General features: G+C 41.1%; 1 protein-coding gene across 1 annotated transcript in view; it reads right to left on the bottom strand.

The window, feature by feature from the left end:
- MAP3K2 (mitogen-activated protein kinase kinase kinase 2) overlaps nt 1-21537 on the bottom strand; it is an 84597-nt gene that overhangs the window by 37422 nt on the left and 25638 nt on the right. The window contains exon 2 of the mRNA XM_084643955.1: nt 8627-8696. Within this exon, the coding sequence (XP_084500081.1) occupies nt 8627-8633 (7 nt within the window). The 5' untranslated portion in view covers nt 8634-8696. The remainder of the gene's footprint in view (nt 1-8626; nt 8697-21537) is intronic.

Raw genomic sequence — 21537 nt, 5'->3', positions numbered from 1 at the left:
GACACTTAAAAGTTCAAATTGTTTCACTTGAAAGCTGCATTTAAAAATTGACTAGGAAAATAAACATGTTTCCTAAAAACTTAAGAAAGGGCACACACATTCATCACAATTAGCTAAAAAAAAAAAGAGATCCTGTAGCTAGCATGTTGCAATTACAAACATTCATTAATTTGTTTCTAGGAAGTAACATCATAAGCAGGACTTAAGGAACTAAACTTTTATTGTTAAGTACTTAAATTTAAATTTTTGAAAAAAAGTAAAAGCAGCTTCCCAACAAATTAGGACTGACAATTCAATTCACCTTGATACAACTGCAGACTATAACTAGGAAAAAGGGTTTCAAAGGCTGTTTCATGTAAAACGCTTAGGAAAATGTGAGAGAAAAAAATTAGATCTTCAATTTGTAAAGATGCACTATTATGGCAGTACTTGTTTGTGGCACAGAAAGACCAAAGTTAACAATTTACTGTGGGCATCATTCTTCCCCAACCTAAACCAGTAGAACTCAGGCACACCGAAAAAGCAACACATTGGAACTCTAATTAGAAGAGACTTTTGCTACTTGCTGATTGCTCTCAATGTAGTTTTTAGCTAGCTTCAGGACAAATTCTGCAGCAAAGTTCATGTAGACAGGTGGTGAAGAGCTCCCACTAGAATCTAGAGAACTGCTTAAATGGATTAAGCATGCACATGACTTTATATTTCATAAAACTAAAGCCGTTTGCACAGCAGGGAAAGCCTGGGAGATTGGTAGAAAGGAGAGAACAGTTACATATATTAAAACTTAGTTCCTCTTGGAAACTCACATTTTAAATGTGCATAACCCTCCTTTGAGGCCAATACAAAGTCAAACAACTATATGAATGACCCCATCAGTCCTTCAAAAGGTGAAACACCAGAGTCTCTAATGTTTTAATAGAATGCCAATCATTGCAGTCACCCCTGTGGAAGAACTCTATTAGGTTATCAAAGTTAAATATTAATGGCTGCATTGGTCCTATGCATAAATGAATGCCAGGTTCAAAGATTCAATTTTATGATCCTTGACAAGCATTCTTGTGAAATGCAATTTTGTTATAATGTTAATTTTGCAGAAGTAGGAAGCAAGCAAGAATAATGTGCTCTCACTTGAAGAGGTGTCAGGGCTAAGTCAGATGTCACTGACAAATATGAATGGTGACTCCTCAACTTCAGTATTTGCAACTGATACTGTTCATTTATGCCATCACCACCTTACACAAGGAAAGGAAGAGCTGGGGATAACAGCAATTCCATGTTCATCTAGCTAACTTCTCTCTTCTTTAAAATAACTTGTACTGGGATTTACAGCAACTTAATATTTCACTGTCACGGTCCTTTTAAGCTGTGGTTTATGCTGAACACTAAAAAGTGGTTGAAAAGAATAAAATACAAACTTGTATAATGTATAAACAACTGTTTAATGTAAATAGTAAATATAATCCAGATTTTAATTTTTTTAAATTATCCAAAGACCTTTGGCCATGAATGCCTAAAAATTAGTTAGACCAGGTAGGTAACATAATATCTTTTATTGGATCAATTTCTGTTCGTGGAAGGGATGCATTTTTGAGATTCACAGAGCTCTAAATAATAAATACGAATCTAATAAATATGAATCATCTATTATTGCTCATTGATCAAACTGAACTCAAAAATAAAAATCAAGTTACAGTAAATTCATTTATTTAAAGATAAAAACACTGGCAAGTTCAAAAATACCATTTCCTGTCTTTAGTACCGCAAGAATTGTCATAAAATATTGTAACAGTACCATATGATTGCAGTAACACCACAATTGTAAATGTCTGCACACAACTGAAGATGTTAAAAATGTAGTTATTGTTAGCCAATAGCAGTAATGAGCTACCCAAGAGTTTGTGTGGGATGAAGGTTGATGATTCGATACATTCAAATAATTTAAATCTAGTTTCCAGTCTTTATTCGTGAGCTGTAGCTCACAAAAGCTTATGCTCAAATAAATTTGTTAGTCTCTAAGGTGCCACAAGTCCTCCTTTTCTTTTTGAGGATACAGACTAACACGGCTGCTACTCTTAAACCTGTCAAAATAGGCAGGTCAAAACTTTTACTTGGAACTAACCAATAGTGAAAATCTGCATTCATAATAATGGTATAAAGCCTCTAAAATTTTCCTACCAAGGGAAAAATTAAAAGCAGATCTGTTTCTTACTGCAATACTCTCAAGCAAGCCAACTGATGCACACTTGCTCTTTACTATGATTTATGGTGGAGTTTATGATGAGAATCCTGGACCTGGATCAAAGGATTTGAAGCATGTCATCGATGTGCTTCATCAGTTGCTGAACTACCTGAAGTCATCTGCCATGGAAGGTGGTGGAGGCAGTGCAGCTTCGCCAGGCAATGACGACAATACAATTGTGTGAGGTGTCACCTCCTTGTCAGCCCTTGCTTCCTGCTCCTTGAAGGTCTCCTCCAGTGGTTCTGGTTGAGATCGTGGAAGTAGAGGTTGGGGAGACTCTGCATATGTGCCCTATGACAGCGATTCAGGGCCCTAACGAACTATTGGTGATAAAGGACCCGGGGTCCCAACAAGGTTACTCTAGGAGCCCAGAGAGCATAGGAGGAGGCATCCACCATTGATATCAGGTGCACAGGGGTCAAGGTAGAAAAATGATGTCTTGGAGGATAAACAGGAGAATGCTGTACTGAAATCTGAGAGTCGGAAGAGTCATCCTCAACATAATCCAGAGTTGGTGATAACTGTTCACTTTGGATGGTTCAAGTCTGTAAACAAGGTGGTTCCAATGAAAAAATGTGGAGTGAGCGACCAAGAGCATCTCTGTGCAGACAGCTGTCCGGTACCAGTAAGTAACAAGGATTCTAGCTCAGTGTAGACAAGCAGGTTTTTGAGTGTCTAAACTCCTGCGGTACTGGTGGTATGTAGGAGGGAGTTAAATGAGGTCTGGTGGAGAACGGCTTTGGTACCAAGCTAGGTACTTGTGTTGAGTGTATGAATGCTATGGATGTCAAACACTTGATATGAGGGACAGACTCCAATAGTATGATACAGAGATATGAGATGATGGTATAAGGACCAGGTGTGACACTGCACCCCATATTCTTCATAGTGATATTAGTATGATATAATTATATCATGATTATGATGTATTTTATGCAATATAAGGCATGTGAGGTGTCATTGGAAAGGCTATGGTTTGCTGAATATGTATTATTTTTGTATCCAAAGTTACGAATATTGACTATATCTATTTCACACATAGCTATTCCTGGGCATCCCCCACTAGGCAAAATGCTCTCAGTCTAGATGGCTGGCTGGGAAGGGCCCATTCAGGTTAAATGAGCCATTAGGAAGAAACAACAGGCCTTAGGAGAAGCTTATCTCCCATCTGGTGCGCCTTCCTGTGAAGGCTCTCAACAGCCTGTGGGAGATGGCTGCTGTGACTCTACAGGGAAACATGACCAGGTAACCTGGTGCTGGATTCCATCTTGGAATGTCAGTATTTTTCCACTGACTGGCATGGGAAGCAACCTTTGAAACAAAGGGTTGCAACCATATGCAAAAGCTATAGAAGGCAGGGGAATGACATCATCTGGATTCTTCACTCCCCACCCAAGAAGACTCCTGGAAACACCTGAGGAATGAAGACTGAACTGGAGGAAGTGCTGGACCCAGGCTAAAGGGATTTTTAGCCTGTGAATGGAACACCTGGGGGTTCCAAAATGGAAGCAAGTGCAGCTTGCCCCTTAAGAATCTGCAGCCTGCTTATATCCTCACTTAGGGTGAGAATCTGCTATTCATATCCAACCTATTTAGTATATTAAGCTTAGATTGCATTTTTTGATTATTTGCTAGGTAATCTGCTTTGATCTGCTTGCTTTATAATCACTTAAAATCTATCTTTTGTAGTTAATAAATTTGTTTTTGCATTATCGAAACTAGTGTATGGGAATCCTAACTCGGGGGGAAGAAGGCTGTTGCATATTCCTCTCCACACTGAGGGAGGGGGTGAATTTTATGAGCTTAGGCTGTAGTCCTCTGTGCAGCGCAAGATGGTATAATTTTGGGTTTATATTCTGGGGGAGGGGTTACGTGCTTAAGGAGCTGGGAGGTACCCAAGCTGGAGCCTTTCCATGCAGGGGCTGGTCAGAGAACCTAACTGCATGTAACCGCAGCTTAGTGTGACCCTACCTGTATGTATGCTGGTGAAAGTGCAGGCTAGAGGGGGTTTTGCAGCTTGTCACAGCAGTACAGTGTAAAGGGAGCCCAGTCTGGTGGGTCAGGGTGGGCTCAGTGGTACCCCAGTTCTAGGTGGCACCCCAGGGGGAACCCATCACACGGGGGATATGGAAGGGTACAATGGTGTAGACCTCTCTGACATAAAATTTCTAAACTGGATATGGCCATCTGCAGTTGAAGTCCTCAGTACAGAGTCCCATTTCATAGTATGGCTCTTAAGGGACATTTTAGATGTTCTCAGGGTACTGGAGTGACTGGGAGCTTCAGTGGAACTGAGGTCTCTGGAGCCTTCTTAAGAACATAAGAACGGCCATCCTGGGTCAGACCATCTAGCCCAGTATCCTGTCTTCCGACAGTGGCCAATGCCATCTGCCCCAGAGGGAATGAACAGAACAGGTAATCATCAAGTGATCCATCCCCTGTCACTCATTCTCAGCTTCTGGCATTGATGGACCTAACCTCCATGAATGTATCTAGTTCTTTTTTGAACCCTGTTATAGTCTTGGCCTTCACAACATCCTCTGGCAAGGAGTTCCACAGGTTGACTGTGCATTGTGTGGAAAAAATACTTCCTTTTGTTTGTTTTAAACCTGCTGCCTATTAATTTCATTTGGTGGCCCCAGGTCTTGTGTTATGAGAAGGAGTAAATAACACTTCCTTATTTACTTTCTCCACACCAGTCATGATTTTATAAACCTCTATCTTATCCCCTCTTAGTCGTCTCTTTTCAAAGCTGAAAAGTCCCAGTCTTATTCATCTTTTCTCAGATGGCAGCCGTTCCATACCCTAATAATTTTTGTTGCCCTTTTCTGAACCTTTTCCAATTCTGATGTATCTTTTTTGAGATTTGGCGATCACATCTGCATGGAGTATTCAAGATGTGGGAGTACCATGGAATTATACAGAGGCAATATATTATTTGCGGTCTTATTATCTATCCCTTTCTTAATGATGCCCAACATTCTGTTAGTTTTTTTGACTGCCGCTGCACATTGAGTGGATGTTTACAGAGAACTATCCACAATGACTCCCAGATCTCCTTCAGTGGTAACAGCCAATTTAGACCCCATCATTTTATATGTATAGTTGGGATTATGTTTTCCAATGTGCATTACTTTGCATTTATCAACATTGGGCAACAATACGGCAGATGAAATTCAATCACCCAGTTTTGAGAGATCCTTTTGTAGCTCTTCACAGTCTGCTTAGGACTTAACTATCTTGAGTAGTTTTGTATCATCTGCAAATTTTGCCACCTCCCTGTTTCCCCCTTTTTCGAGATCATTCACGAATATGATGAAAAGGACTGGGCCTAGAACAGACCCCTGGGGGACACCACTATTTACTTCTCCCCATTCTGAAAACTGACCATTTATTCCTATCCTTTATTTTCTTTTAACCAGTTACCAATCCATGACAGGACCTTCCCTCTTTATCCCATGACAGCTTACTTTGCTTGAGAGCCTTCGGTGAGGGACCTTGCCAAAGACTTTCTGAAAATCTAAGTACACTATACCCACTGGATCCCTTTGTTCACATGCTTGTTGACCCCCTCAAAGAATTCTAGTAGACTGGTGAGGCATGATTTCCCATTACAAAAAGCATGTTGACTATTCCCCAACAAAGTGTGTTCATCTGTGTCTGACAGTTTTTTTCTTTACTTATCAGGCGATGACCAAGATTTCTTAAGACATCTAGTATGCCTACTTTCCTTGTTGGTACCCTGAGATTTAGAAATGAAGCTCTTTTTACTGCAGACATCAGTACAAGTGCTGCCTCTCCTGAGCTGGTCACCAAGACTCGGAGGCAGACAGGGTAGCAACACTTGGATCCTTCAAGACTCCTGGTGACAGGGATCCTGAATTCTACGAGGCATAAAGAGTACTCAGAGGCCTATGTGCAGAAGGGTTCTCAGAGCCTGGGTCAGAAGCTAGTCTTAGGGCTTACTCCCTTATCAATAATTTGATCTTCCTGTTTTCCCAAGATCTGGTTTTGAAGGAGCAGCATATTTTACACTTCTTGGGGCAGATGGGTGTCTCCCAAATAGCAGAGGAACCAAGAATGGCGGTCATTGATTTGGGATAGCTTGCTGGCAGGAGACACTCTGCTTAAACCCTGGGGATCCTGCCATACCCCAAAGCAGAAGTTCAGAATCAACCCTCAATCGGGGAAATTGAACAAAAGGGGAAAGAAACTATTAAACTAAAACTATACTAGAAATTAAGTCTGAGTAAAGTGGGCATGGTTGATGTTCTGCCTCAAGCTGAAGGTGGTTGAGAAGGAACTGAGGGCAGTTTGCCTGGGCAGCCCTATATGACCTTGGTATGGGACAAAAGGATGAGAAGGTTGCATGCATGGGCCGAACAGGCACTGTTCCCAAAAATCTCCCATCAAAAGCACATGGATGGGCACACAGTCAGGTGGACACACAATCCTGAAGTGGAGCACTACTCAAAGAAGAATACCAAATGTGATGGGGTCCCCCCCCACGAAGCCTGAAATTAGACCAATTAACCTTAGGCTGCACCTGGAGGAAACATAGGGACTGCTAGGGCCTAATTGCAGATGAAGTCCAGGTCGGGGGAGGAGCTCAGCAGGTCTATAGAGAGAGGAAGTTTGTAGGTTGCAGGAGAGGAAACCTGCAGTTGTACTCCCTGACATAAGGGGGAAGAGCAGGAAGCAGTCCAGGGAAGGAGCAGTAAGGGCTGGGAGAGTAAAAGCCCAGAGCTGCTGGGTTGAGGGTCCCTGGACTGGAAAACAGTGGAGAGAGTGCGTCCGGGTTCCCCTACCAGCTACTGAGAGAGTAGCGCACACCAGGCATGAGGAGAGGACTGCCTGGGACAGGTGGAAGGTCCGCCGTGGCCCCCAACAGCTGTCTCTTGCTGTGGCCGGGCTGTGGCTCCGAGCCGCCACCTCCCTCCCCCACCTGGAGCCATGTTGGGGAGAGCTGAACTGGCAGCTATGGGGAACCTAAGTGTCTCCACCTGCCCTGGGTCAGAGGCCTGGAGGGCAGGGACACAGGCCTGGGGCTGCTCGGGCCCCCCACCCAGGGCAGGTGGAGAGACACAGGCTCCCCATAGCACATCTCTCCCTGACCCGGCTATGCAGGGGAGAGGGAGGTAGCTTGGAGCTGCAGCCCGGCCATGGTAAGAGCCAGGCAGGCAGCTGTGGGAAGCCACGGCAGACCCTCCACCTGCCCTGGACAGGGGGCCCAAGCAGCCCCCTGTCTGTGTCCATGCCCCTCAAGCCCCCCGCCAAGGGCAGGTGGAGGGTCTGCACTGTGGTTCCTCATAGCTGCCCACCCAGCTCTTACCATCAGAGCACTGCACGGATACATAATTTGTATCTGCATGTATGCTGCTATCTGCAAAAATGGTCCAGGGATATCCACATCTGTGGATACCCGCAGCTATAAAGCGGATACCCATGGATTTTCAGTGCTCCATGGGTATGACCTCCCCTTGAGAGCGGCCGTGCAGAGGAAGAAGTAATCTGTTAGACCACTGTATTTGATAAAAATAAGAAATTAAGTTTTAGCTTGAGGACTCTAAATGCAATTTAACATCTAATGCATGTTATAATTTGACAAAATCCCTATTCTTACAAATTTCAGTGTGTGCAGAAACATTAGCAGCATGAAAAGCACTATATTCTTAAACAATCCTGGCTCATTGTTTTTTGTTTTTTTTTAAAGTATCAGATTAGGACCAACACTTACACAAAAATCAGTTATATCATAATTCCCAGACAAAGAATACACTAAAATAGAGTTACGGTTGAGAGCATATATCAGTATTTTTAGGTTAAAATTGGGATGGTGCAATCATTCTAAAAACTAATCATCCATCATAAATCCCAAAAATTCAGGTTAAATGTAACAAAAAATCCAAACATTTTGAGGTACAGAAATGCATAGTTAGGATATCTAGACAGCCTTTACGCCACCTTGTAGTGAAACTAGGCATCAAATGTGCTTATGATTAAGGCATTTGAGTGTTTGTAGTCTCAGATTAGATTAAAATCATTTTTAAAGAAAGATTTTGCCCCCCACCCATGGTGTCATTAAAGAGTGAGTGTTGTGTATCCTAACAGCACATTTCCATACTTTAACTTTTTTCAATTTCTTTTAAATTTATTCTATATCCACAGAGTAAGTGCTGTAATTTTGTCAACAATTTGCAATATTTTTCATATTCAAACTGGTTGAATGTCTGCTTTAAGTGCAAGCCTCAATTCAAATTTCACTATCAAAGTCATGACATGCATTTCCAGCATAAAAAATGTTAATTACGTAAGTGGTCTTGTTCTTTTCACAAGGAATTAAGCCAAGGTAACAGTTTAATTGGATTCCACTTATAGGTAACTTACCCATCATGGCAGCCAGCCAGAAAACCTGAACCTCAGGGAAATGGCTGTCCCATTAGCATTCATTTATTTTCTAAAGAGAAAAACAATTAAAAAACATGTAAGCTCTGAAGACTTAAGAGTAAAGGTTTAAAGTGTAAAAAATTTACATATGAAGTATAACTATTTTCACTAACTCCTACATTTCTTGAGAGTTTTAAACCACATGTCTGAAACGCTGGAAGTTTTAATCTAATATAACACCTACAACTACAATTTAAAGACCAAATTATGAATCTTCATTTCAGTTGTTATTTCTACCTCAACATACGGATGTGAAAGCTGAAAATCCACTAGAGCAATGGTTACCAAACTTTTCACGTTGTGACCCCTCCCCCCCCACTCCTGGTCCACACCCATAGCTGGGAGCAAGGCTGTGATGGCGGGAGAGAAAGAGCCACAGACAGGAGTAAGGGGGCCAAGGCTGGGGATGGGAGTGGGGCCATGGCTCAGAGAGAACCTGCAGCTGGGGGTTGAGGCACGGCCAGGAGCTGAGACGGGGGGCTGAGTAGGGTTGGGGGCACTCCCTCCTCATCCCGCATGGGGGCTGGCCCAGGCCCTGCCACACACCCCTGAATGTTCCTCTGTGTCCACCTTGGGGGGCATGCCCTACAGTTTGTGGACCACTGCACTGGAGGTATAGACAGCTGTATAAATGCCTATAGGAAAATACTAGGTATTAAATGGAGTGAATTGATAACAAGTTTCTCCAAAAAAGAATTCTTCTGCTGGATTTTCTTCCTCCTGGATCCTCTCCCACAAGAGGGAACAATGTGTTCCTCCACACAGTATTATAATCAAGACTTTAGACAAAAAAATAGTCAGGAAATTCAGATTTATAGTTCACCTTAATTTGGTCCCCACTGAGCACATAAAATATTTTCAGAACTAATTTCTTAGTATTTGCAATGTGCTAACTTGCACAGATATTATGTGACTATACAGACACAAGTTAAAGTCACAGCCATAATAAAGTATTTGTATTTACATTTCTCAATTTCTTTTAAAAATATTTACACACAATTTATAAGGAAAAAATGCAAATGATCACTGAATAAAGACACATGAAGTCAAAGCACCCAGACAAATGAAGTAAGATGGCACTAGAACCCAGAGCCAAACCCTAATCATTGTCACACATGAAGACGAAATCATCCTAAAAACATAAAGGACTACCTTTGACTCTCAATAGTTGGAAAAGTTCCAGGTCAACTGTTTACATACACTATATGTTCATACATTCAGAATCCCCCAGTCACCTTACAGCCCAAGAGAAAGGCTGTAGAGAAAGCCAAGATAGGATAATAGCAATAATGTAAACAATTCAAAAAAGAGTTGAGGCAAAGTATGCAGCTTCTGTTTAACAGTATAATTATCACCATATCTTAAACCACACTAGGATCATGAGAAAAATCAGAAAAGCACACTTCCTAATTGATCTGCCAGAATACCATCTCACACAACATAGGCAAGGACAGTCTTTTTGATCTGTGGCTGTATATCACTTAGCACAACAGTGTCCCACTCTTAGGTGCTACAGTAGTACAAATAAAAACAACAGACTTTAACCCTGCAAACAGAACTGGCAATCACAGACACACTTCCACTAGTGGCCTCCCACTGACTTCAATGATGTCATGCACATGTGCAGTGCTTTATGTTACAGGATCAAGCCCATAAAAAGACATCCACACATTTTTCCTTTTAATTTACTAAAGCATCTGGCAACACTGAAGGTACAAAATTTTATTTTCTTTAAACGAAAAGAAAAAGTTGTTTAACAAGGAAGTTTCTCCACAAACTGAAAATAGCTTGCTTTCATATAACTGCTTACTTTTAAATCACTCAGCTTGATGGGATCAGAGTTCAGACGCCAAGAAGAGACTTTGAAACACAGAGGGACTGTGTACTTTAGGCAAAGGGAAAAGTAATTACTCTCTAGGTGCCATTCTGGCTAGCAGCAAAAGACTATGGTCACTGCAAAGAGTGGTGTTAAGGAGTTCTGAAGGGAATAGCCCCTTGATCCTTTCTGCTAGATCAAGTATCACAACAGCATAGGCTCTAGAAGGAGAATGGGGAGTGTAAGTGAGGATCTTTATGAACTATAGAGCTACTGAAAGGGGTGGGAAGAAGAGGCTATGATCTTGTAACTATTTATAGCCATTAAAACTTGCCCTCCTAATTTAGAGATTAAAACATGCAGCTCAGCAAAATCTGCTAAAAATCCTTAAAATTATAACAGTAAGCATGTTTGTATCTTCTTTGAGCATTTGTCCATATATATTACACTTTTGGTACATATGAACTCGAGATCAGAATCATTTGACCAGCAGCATGCATTGGTGTCCACCCTCCCCAAGAGCACAAAGGGCACAGAGAAGGTAACCACCTCACAGTTCCTTCACCAATACAGAATCCAAATGTTATAAAACTCTGTAAAAGTAGGCATGGACGGTGTGTTGTGGAACATACATATGGAAAACACATCTTTAAAAAAAAGTTATTTAAAGTAAGCAACTTTTCTTCTTTGAATGCTTGCCCATACATATATCACTCTTTATGGCCCACAAGCAATAAACCTGTAAAACAGCTCTGCCAAAGGAGACAGTCTAGAAGCTCCTATCAACGAATGGTGTTTTGAGAAAGTATGAACTGATCCCCAAGTACACCTCTACCCCGATATAACATGACCTGATATAACACGAATTCGGATAGAATGCGGTAAAGCAGCGCTCCAGGAGGGTGCTGCGCGCTCCAGTGGATCAAAGCAAGTTCGATATAATGCGGTTTCACCTATAACGCGGTATGATCTTTTGGCTCCTGAGGATAGCGTTATATCGGGGTAGAGGTGTAGCTGCTATACATATTTCTGAGACTGAACAATTCTGAAAAACTGCCTGAGCTCAAGTGAAATAAACCCTGACTTGATCTGGTGGATCTAAACTAGCTAACCGATAACATATCTTAATATAACCTGAGACCCACTTACACAACTTTTGAGATGAAATGGCTTGGCCCTTCATTCTCCCCACAAAGGCAACAATATAAGTTAAATACGAAATGACTTTAATTCTATCCAGGTAAAGATAAAGGGGTTTGTGTATATCTGAAGAGTGTAGTCTAGACTGCCCTTGGTTGGAGTGGGGCTTGGGTAATAACACTGGTAGATGAATCATGTGGTTTAGGTGGAAGTCAAAAACAGCTTTGGGTAGAAATTTTGAATGGGGCCAACGCATTGCCTCCCTATATGCACAAAAAAAAAGGTTACCATGCGTGCAGGCAATTCCCCGATCCTACCGGCTGGTGACTGCCACTTAGAAGTCCGAAAGATAGTGTAAGGAACATGATGCTACAACTCAAAGGGAGGACCCATCAACCCACCTAAGTCCACACTGAGATCCCAGTAGAGTGAAGGCTCCCACACTGGTGGGAATACATGTAGTAGTCCCTTAAGAAATCCCCCCAAATTGGGATGAAATCCTGAACAGGAGGATGGTGCCCTGATAGAGCTGCCAGGTGCACCTTACAGAACTGATAAAAAACCCTGATCTTTTTATCAACATTAAATAGTCCAGATATTTAGGAATGTTTGCTGCTGTTGGAGAAATACGATGTTGCTCTGCCAATAAGGAGAACTTTTCTACTTTGCAGCGTATGTGAACCTTGTAACATCCTTTCTATTTTGTAGGATAATGTTTTGGAAATCTCTAGAACAAGCTCTTTCAATGATTGTCAACATCCAGAATGTGAGAAGTAGAGAGGCCAAATTTGGATACTAGATATTCTCATTGTTCAGGAAGACAATGTTTGGACTCACTGGCAATGTTACTGGAGGCTAAATTGAAAGTCTCATGAAGGCTGGGAACCAGAATTGCCTGGGCCAAGCTGGTGCTATCAAGATCATTAGTCTTGTTTGAGTTTCCAGGAATGGAATCTATATATGGACAACACATTTTAAAGAACCACAATTACAGTACGATAAATAACCATATTTTTTACATGTAACAACTGCACTCAAAATTTGTCACCTTTTTTTGTATTAAGATTCTCAGCACTTACAGCAGATGGTGTTAAACATGGTCTCTGAATGCAGATATAGCAGCATCCAACAAATGCTGCAACAGCAGAACATGCTCATACTCATTTTAAAAGCTTATGCTAAAGAAGGGGAAAATATATTCAAAGTTCAACCTGACACTCCTAAAATACAGACCCAGATGAGTCTCTGAGCACATAATCTTGTACTTTATCACACTCCCACCCACTATGGAGGTGCAAGAAATTAAACCAAAGATAGAGGGGCACCATCAACTTTAAAAACACATTTGTATCTGAACATTTACCTGCCCCCTATCCTCCCAAGCACACCTATGATTATTGTAGCAAAGATTAGAGAAAACACCTTTAATTTCAGTTTAATTGTGCATTTGTTGATACTTAGTTTCATTATTTCCTTTGTGGCCTTAGTTTCCCTTGTTTATGTGGCTGGTGTTTTGTACACCAAAGGAGGAAAAAGACATTTTTACAAACATGAAATTGTTATAGTAAACCTAAAAAAGTTGGCATGTTGATTTAAGAGTACGTAGACTATTTTAACAAAAATTTAAAGTGGTTTCTAATTGCCAATGTCCCTTTAACAAGAGCCTATCAACCTGAAGCAATGATTAGTTCTGTTCTGTTCAGGTTTTGACACCATGCCCATCACCAGGACAAGATTCCCTTTGTTTGACCCTTTGACCGCCTTCCTATTCCTGTTATTTTATTAGTTGTCCCCTGGAATTACTTGGCTTCCAGGTCCTGTGGATCCCCCCCATAGGGTGGGGGTGGGGACCTTTTAGCAGTGAGCGGGCGTCCGCCCATTTCCTGGGTCCCAGTAGGAGTAGGACAATATTAAGACATAGCCACTATAGGCCCACACCTAGCATTCCAGTGTTATCAAAATCTCAGCTTTCATTTTCTAAAAAAATAAGTTTATAGTCCTGATGGTTGTGAAGAAAAGCTTGAAAACATGACTCAAATGTAACAAACACAATGATGTCTTACATCTACTGACAGCCTAAAACAATAGCTCAGAATTGAGTGAACTTCCCCATACACCTCAATGGGGTGTTACCTCCAAGACCTACTGTTCTGGGGGGCCCAGACAACACCATTCCTGCAGAGGACTGTGTGTGTCTGGCAAGAGGGGGAAAGAGTGCAGCAGGACTGTTCTGGTCCACCCACCCAAGCAGATACACCCTAAATACTGGGTGGAGCACCCTGCTGGCACTCTGCCTCTCCATGGTAGGAGAGCATGGTAGGACACCTTCCTCACTCCTTGTTTCCAAGGGGAGGAAGCTCCTGATACTGCTCCTGGAAGGAGAAGGAGTTATGCTTCTGCCTCTCTGGGAGATTAAATGGACCATCCCCGTCCCCCCCAGTCCACGTGGGGAAAGGAACACTGGGGCATAAATATTGGGGCCTCCTGTCGCAAGTTGCCAAGGGGGCCTGGATTGCCTTTATCCAGCTCTTAACCATCGGTATCTGATCACCTTCCAGGAGTTCATTAAGTGACATGACTACCATGTATGGTTCTCTCCTTCTCACCACTCAGATGGAAAGTTACATTTGAATGTTTTTCAAAAATAATTTTTATGTCTGATATACAATGTGATGTTTGTAGTAGTGCTCAGATGCCACAGGATTTTGTTCCACAGTCTTGGAGGAGTCCCATAAAAGCTCTATTGCTTTATCAATTTGTTACATTGTTCTTAAAAGAAACATTTTACTCGCTATTTGTTTCAACTTCCCTGAAATGGAAACTGGGTCCTTTTAATAAATGTTATCTATTTTAATTAATTGTCTAATTGTATATTAAAGCACCAAAAATATGTTCTATATTCTCTGCTGAAATGCTGTATTTCCCTGACAACTGTGCTGCCAAATTAACCCCTCCATACACTTTTAAAAAAAGATTATATCCCATTTCTTCAAAAATGAAAGCGTCAAAGGCATTAGCAGGATCTGAAATAGGAAAAACTGGGAGTAAAGAGTCTTAGGACTGGAAGGAGCATAGGGAGCAAGAGAGAAAGAAAGACGACAAAACCAGAGATGAAGCGGAGATGAGATTATAGCAAAGACTTGAAGACAAGGACAGGCAGCATGAGTTGAGACAGAGGATACCCAGGAAGGTATTTCAAGGAGAGGACGTTGTGGTAAGAATGGCAGACAAAGAAGAAAACTAACAACTGCATTTTGGTTATATTGGAAAACGGTAGAGTATTCATATGCAAGGAGGCCAGAACAGAAGGTTACACTGGCCAAGCAAGAGGTGGATAACTAAGGTTTGGAGAAGGATTGGGGCCAGAGTGGTATAAAACAGCTTTAATTTAAATGAGAATCAGCTGTTTTATCTACAGCCCATTATTAAATATTTGTTCCCAATGCAGATACTTACAGATTGCAATCAAGTCACCCCTTAACTTCCTCTTTGCTAAACTAAATAGCTAGAGCTCCTTGAGTCTATCACTATAAGGCATGTTTTCGAATTCTTTAATCATTCTCAGAGCTCAACTCTGAACCCTCTCCAGTTGATCAACATTCTGCTTGAATTGTGAACAGACTAGGACACAGTATTCTGGCAGCAGTCACACCAGTAACACATCTAGAGGTAAAATAGCCTCTCTACTCCTACTCAAGTCTTCCTTATGTATGCATCCAAAGATTACATTAGCCCTTTTGGCCACATCACCACATTAGGAGCTCATGTTCAGTTGCTTACTCATCATGGTTCCCAACTCTTTTTCAGAATCACTAGTTCCCAGGATAGAGTGGCTCATTAAGTAAGTATGGCCTTCACCAGGGAGGGGCAAACTTTTTGGCCTGAAGGCCATATATGGGTATGGGTAATTTCCATATCATGAAAATTGTATGGTGGGCCATGAATGCTCACAAAATTGGGGGTTAAGGTGCGGGAGGGGGTGAGGGCTCCGGCTGGGGGTGTGGGCTCTGGGGTGGGGCCAGAAATGAGGAGTTCAGGGTGTGGATTCCCAGCCAATGGGAGCTGCAGAGCCAGTGCACCGTGTAGAGCCCCCTGGCTCCCAGGCCCCTACGCATAGGAGCTGGAGGGGGGGGGGGGCATGCTGTTGCTTTTGGGAGCCGCGTGGAGTGGGGCAAGCACCCAACCCTGCTCCCCAGCGGGAGCTCGAGGGCTGAATTAAAAGGTCAGACGGTCTGGATGCGGCCCGTGAGCTATAGTCTGCCCACCCCTGGCCTACACTCTTTGTTCCTAGCTGTATATAGATATATTTGGCCATATTAAAATGCATATTCTTTACCTACGCCCAGTTTACCAGATCACATTGCCTCAGTGACCTGTCCTCTTCATTGCTTACAACTCCCCCAATGTGTGTGTTTGACAAACTTTATCAGTTATTTTATGTTTTATTCCAGGTCATTAATAAAAACGCTAAATAGCAGAGGGCCAAGAACTGATCTATATGGGACCCCACTGGAAATACCCGTCTGATGATGATTTTCCCATTTACAATTATGTTTTGAGACCTATCTGTACGCCAGCTTTTAATCCATTTAATGTGTGCCATGTTAATTTTATACCATTCTAGTTTTTTTAATCAAAAGCATTCAATACCAAGTCAAATGTCTAAGTCTATTACACAAACACTATTGCCTTCATCAACCACACTTGGTATCTGTTTTTGATGACATTACAAGCTAGACAGGATCTATTTTCCATAAGCATAAGAATACAGGAACATAAGAATGGCCATACTGGGTCAGACCAAAGGTCCATTCAGCCCAGTATCCTGTCTACCGACAGTGGCCAATGCAAGGTGCTCCAGAGGGAGTGAACCTAACAGGTGATGATCAAGTGATCTCTCTCCTGCAATCCATCTCCACCCGCCGACACACAGAGGCTAGGGACACCATTCCTTACCCATCCTTAACAGCCATTAATGGACTTAACCTCTATGAATTTATCTAGTTCTCTTTTAAACCCTGTTATAGTCCTAGCATTCACAACCTCCTCAGGCAAGGAGTTCCACAGGTTGACTGTGGGCTGTGTGAAGAAGAACCTCCTTTTATTTGTTTTAAACCTGCTGCCCATTAATTTAATTTGGTGGTCCCTAGTTCTTATATTATGGGAACAAGTAAACAACGTTTCCTTATTCACTTTCTCCACATCACTCATGATTTTATATACCTGTCACATCCCCCCTTAGTCTCCTCTTTTCCAAGCTGAAAAGTCCTAGCCTCTTTAATCTCTCCTCATATGGGATCCGTTCCAAACCCCTAATCATTTTAGTTGCCCTTCTCTGAAGCTTTTCTAATGCCAGTATATCTTTTTTGAGATGAGGAGACCACATCTGTATGCAGTATTCAAGATGTGGGCGTACCATGGATTTATATAAGGGCAATAAGATATTCTCAGTCTTATTCTCTGTCCCTTTTTTAATGATTCCTAACATCCCGTTTGCTTTTTTGAGAGCCGCTGCACACTGCGTGGATGTCTTCAGAGAACTATCCACGATGACTCCAAGATCTCTTTCCTGATTAGCTGTAGCTAAATTAGCCCCAATCATATTGTATGTATCATTGGCGTTATTTTTTCCAGTGTGCATTACTTCACATTTATCCACATTAAATTTCATTTGTCATTTTGTGGCCCAATCACTTAGTTTTGTTGAGTTTTTTTGAAGTTCTTCACAGTCTGCTTTGGTCTTAACTATCTTGAGCAGTTTAGTATTATCTGCAAACTTTGCCACCTCACTCTTTACCCCTTTCTCCAGATCATTTATGAACAAGTTGAATAGGATTGGTCCTAGGACTGAGTCGTAGGAAACACCACTAGTTACCCCTCTCCATTCTGAAAATTTACTGTTTATTCCTACCCTTTGTTCCTTGTCTTTTAACCAGTTCTCAATCCATGAAAGGATCTTCCCTCTTATCCCATGACAACTTAATTTATTAAGAGCCTTTGGTGAGGGACCTTGTCAAAGCCTTTCTGGAAATCTAAGTACATTATGTCCACTGGATCCCCCTTGTCCACATGTTTGTTGACCCCTTCAAAGAACTCCAATAGATTAGTAAGACATGATTTCCCTTTACAGAAACCATGCTGACTTTTACCCAACAATTTATGTTCTTCTATGTGTCTGACAATTTTATTCTTTATTATTGTTTTGACTAATTTGCCCGGTACTGACATTAGACTTACTGGTCTATAATTGCTGGGATCACCTCTAGAGCCATTTTTAAATATTGGTGTTACATTAGCTATCTTCCAGTCATTGGGTACAGTGGCTGATTTAAAGGACAGTTTACAAACCATAGTTACTACTTCGCAATCTCACATTTGAGTTCTTTCAGAACTCTTGGGTGAATGCCATCTGGTCCCGGTGACTTATTACTGTTAAGTTTATCAATTAATTCCAAAACCTCCTCTAGCGACACTTCAGTGTGTAACAATTCCTCAGATTTGTCACCTACAAAAGATCGTCCAGGGGCCCCACTGGATGTTTAGCAGGCTTCCTGCTTCTGATGTACTTAAAAAATATTTTGTTATTACCTTTTGAGGTTTTGGCTAGCTGTTCTTCAAACGCCTTTTTGGCTTTTCTTATTACATTTTTACACTTAATTTGGCAGTGTTTATGCTCTTTTCTATTTAACTCATTAGGGTTTGACTTCCACTTTTTAAAAGATGCCTTTTTATCTCTCTTACTGTTTCTTTTACATGGTTGTTAAGCCATGGTGGCTCTTTTTTAGTTCTTTTACTGTGTTTTTTAATTTGGGGTATACATTTAAGTTGGGCCTCTATTATGGTGTCTTTGAAAAGTGTCCATGCAGCTTGCAGGGATTTCACTCTCATCACTGTACCTTTTAATTTCTGTTTAACTAACCTCCTCATTTTTGCATAGTTCCCCTTTCTGAAATTAAACGCCACAGTGTTGGGCTGTTGAGGTGATCTTCCCATCACAGGAATGTTAAATGTTGTTATATTATGGTCACTATTTCCAAGCAGTCCTGTCATAGTTACCTCTCGGACCAGATCCTGCCACTCCAAACTAAATTGAGAATTGCCTCTCCTCTTGTGGGTTCCTGTACCAGCTGCTCCAAGAAGCAGTCATTTAAAGTATCGAGAAATTTTGTCTCTGCATTTCGTCCGAAGTGACACGTACCCAGTCAATATGGGGATAACTGAAATCCCGCACTATTATTGAGTTCTTTATTTTGGTAGTCTCTCTAATCTCCCTTAGCATCTCATCATTACTCTCACTGTCCTAGTCAGGTGGTCAATAATCGATCCCTAATGTTATATTCTTATTAGAGCATGGAATTACTATCCATCCAGATTCTATGGAACATGTGGCTTCATTTAAGATTTTTACTTCATTTGATTCTACATTTTCTTTCACATATAATGCCACTCTTCTCCCCTCCCGTTCGTCCCCCCCAATGACCTGTTCTGTCCTTCAGTTATATTTAGTACCCCGGAATGATTATGTCTCATTGATTGTCCTCACTCCACCAGGTTTCTGTGATGCCTATTATATCAATATCCTCCTTTAACATGAGGCACTCTAGTTCACCCATCTTATTATTTAGACTTCTAGCATTTGTGTACAAGCACTTAAACTTGTCACTGTTTATTTGTCTGCCCTTTTCTGATGTGTCAGATTCTTTTTTATGTGAATGTTTCTCGTCTGATCTGGCCCGTACTTTATCATCTTCCATCCTCTCCTCCTGACTAAAACCTAGAGAATCTCTATCAATAGACTCTCCTCTAAGAGAAGTCTCTGTCTGATCCACGTGCTCCTCTGCAGCAATCGACTTTCCCCCATCTCTTAGTTTAAAACCTGGTCTGCAATCTTTTTAATGTTAAGTGCCAGCAGTCTGGATCCACTTTCGTTTAGGTGGAGCCCACCCTTCCTGTATAGACTCCCCAATCCCAAAAGTTCCCCCAGTTCCTAATAGATCTAAACCCCTTCTCTCTACATCATCGTCTCATCCACGCATTGAGACTCTGAAGCTCTGCCTGCCTACCTGGCCCTGAGCGTGGAACTGGAAGCCCATGTTGGTATGCATAAATTATGTTACTCTCCTTTCATTCTTTATTAAGTCCCGTATCACCCACTCCATTCTCTTGATTGGATGAATGTCAGACCGAAAGGCTTTTAACATTAGCTTTCTTACAGTCTTCTGGAACTTCTTATCAACTGTCTGATTCCTAGCTTCTGATTTATATTCGTTACTATCTACTTCCCCTTTCTTTTATTTGTTATATTTATGTAGATAGATATAGCTATATCTGCCTTAACTTCCCCTCAAAATCAGTGTTGTTTTTTTTAACCAATACAGCCTTTCCCCTCAACTGTAGCTTTTTGCGCATCTAATAATGTATTCTTAAACAATTCCCAATTATCATTCACATTTTTCTGATTAAGCGCTTCATCCCAGCTGATTTGGCTCATAACTGTTTTCAGCTTTGTGAAATTGGCCCTCTTAAGGCACTTCGTTTATATATCACTGGCCTGGACTTTATTTTGTTTCCACATTATAAATAGAAAAGGAGTACTTGTGGCACCTTAGAAACTAACCAATTTATTTGAGCATGAGCTTTCATGAGCTACAGCTCACTTCATAGGATGCATCCGATGAAGTGAGTTGTAGCTCACGAAAGCTCATGCTCAAATAAATTGGTTAGTCTCTAAGGTGCCACAAATACTCCTTTTCTTTTTGCGAATACAGACTAACACGGCTGTTACTCTGAAACCTCACATTATAAATGTGATCAAGTATGACAAAGTTTGAACTCTAACATTTGTGGCAGAGGTGAGAATGTTTTCATTTACTCTTTATATTATTTGTACTTGATAAAATTATAAATTCAATCTAGTTCCAACATTGTTCTTGGCTCTGATTTACAAACAAGATCACTACATTTCTGTATAAGTACTGCCAGATCTCAGAATACTCTACAGAAAGGAATTCTTACTGTATATCCAAGTATGACATGATCTATTTGTCTGTGTCCTCCATTGTCTACAAAACAGACATGTTTCCCATTCAGTTTCTGCAGATGGACAACATACTTTATTTTCTTAGTTTGGATTTTTGCTTTCTTAATTTCTGCTGCATTTATAAGTCACCCAACAGCATGCTGATGTCATATTACAGGGCCTTAAAGGAAATATTTAATGGGTTTATCTTTATCTTCACTAAAATCATACTTGATTACTATGCTAAGAGCCATACCCACATATTAAAAGGGTTTTTTGATTTGTTTGCCCTTTGTTAGTTTTTTCTGGTTGGGGAGGAGTGGGGGTGTTTTTCTGCATTGCTGCTTGGTTTTTGTTTTTAAAGGCAGTCTAAGCTAAGGTACCATTAGCTTCTGGTGATCTTGGAAGGTCTTCTGCTGAAACTTTCACTGGGTGGCACTACTGCCAGTTGTAACTCAATCTTACGGCCGAAGAGTCAACCTATTTTCTTTGGTTTGGTAAACATGATATAAAGCTCAGTATTTCTGTTACAGAAGCTTCAATGCATTAAATTTTATTTCTTCAAGAAGCCATAGCTAAGGCCTTTTTAAAAACAAACATCCTAAGAGTTGTAAGCCATACTCCCTGAAGTGTATGTATGTACAGGATATTTCTGTTATTTATATTATAGAAGAACTCAGACACCAGTCAGAACTGAGGTCTAATTACACTATGCTGTACAAACAAAGTGAAATACACTTCAACAGTTGTTTCCGGTTCTAGAAGTATTACTGATTGCAGCATATTCCCCATTCTTAAAATGAGGCATAGCACTAAAAGTGGTAACATCTCTAAAGTCAGAATGAACTACGTTTACCTACTTATTGAAAAGGCAAT

Source organism: Lepidochelys olivacea, assembly GCF_965140295.1.
Source record: "Lepidochelys olivacea isolate rLepOli2 genome assembly, chromosome: 11".
Taxonomy (NCBI): Eukaryota; Metazoa; Chordata; order Testudines; family Cheloniidae; genus Lepidochelys; species Lepidochelys olivacea.
This window is presented reverse-complemented; position numbering and strand designations above follow the sequence as displayed.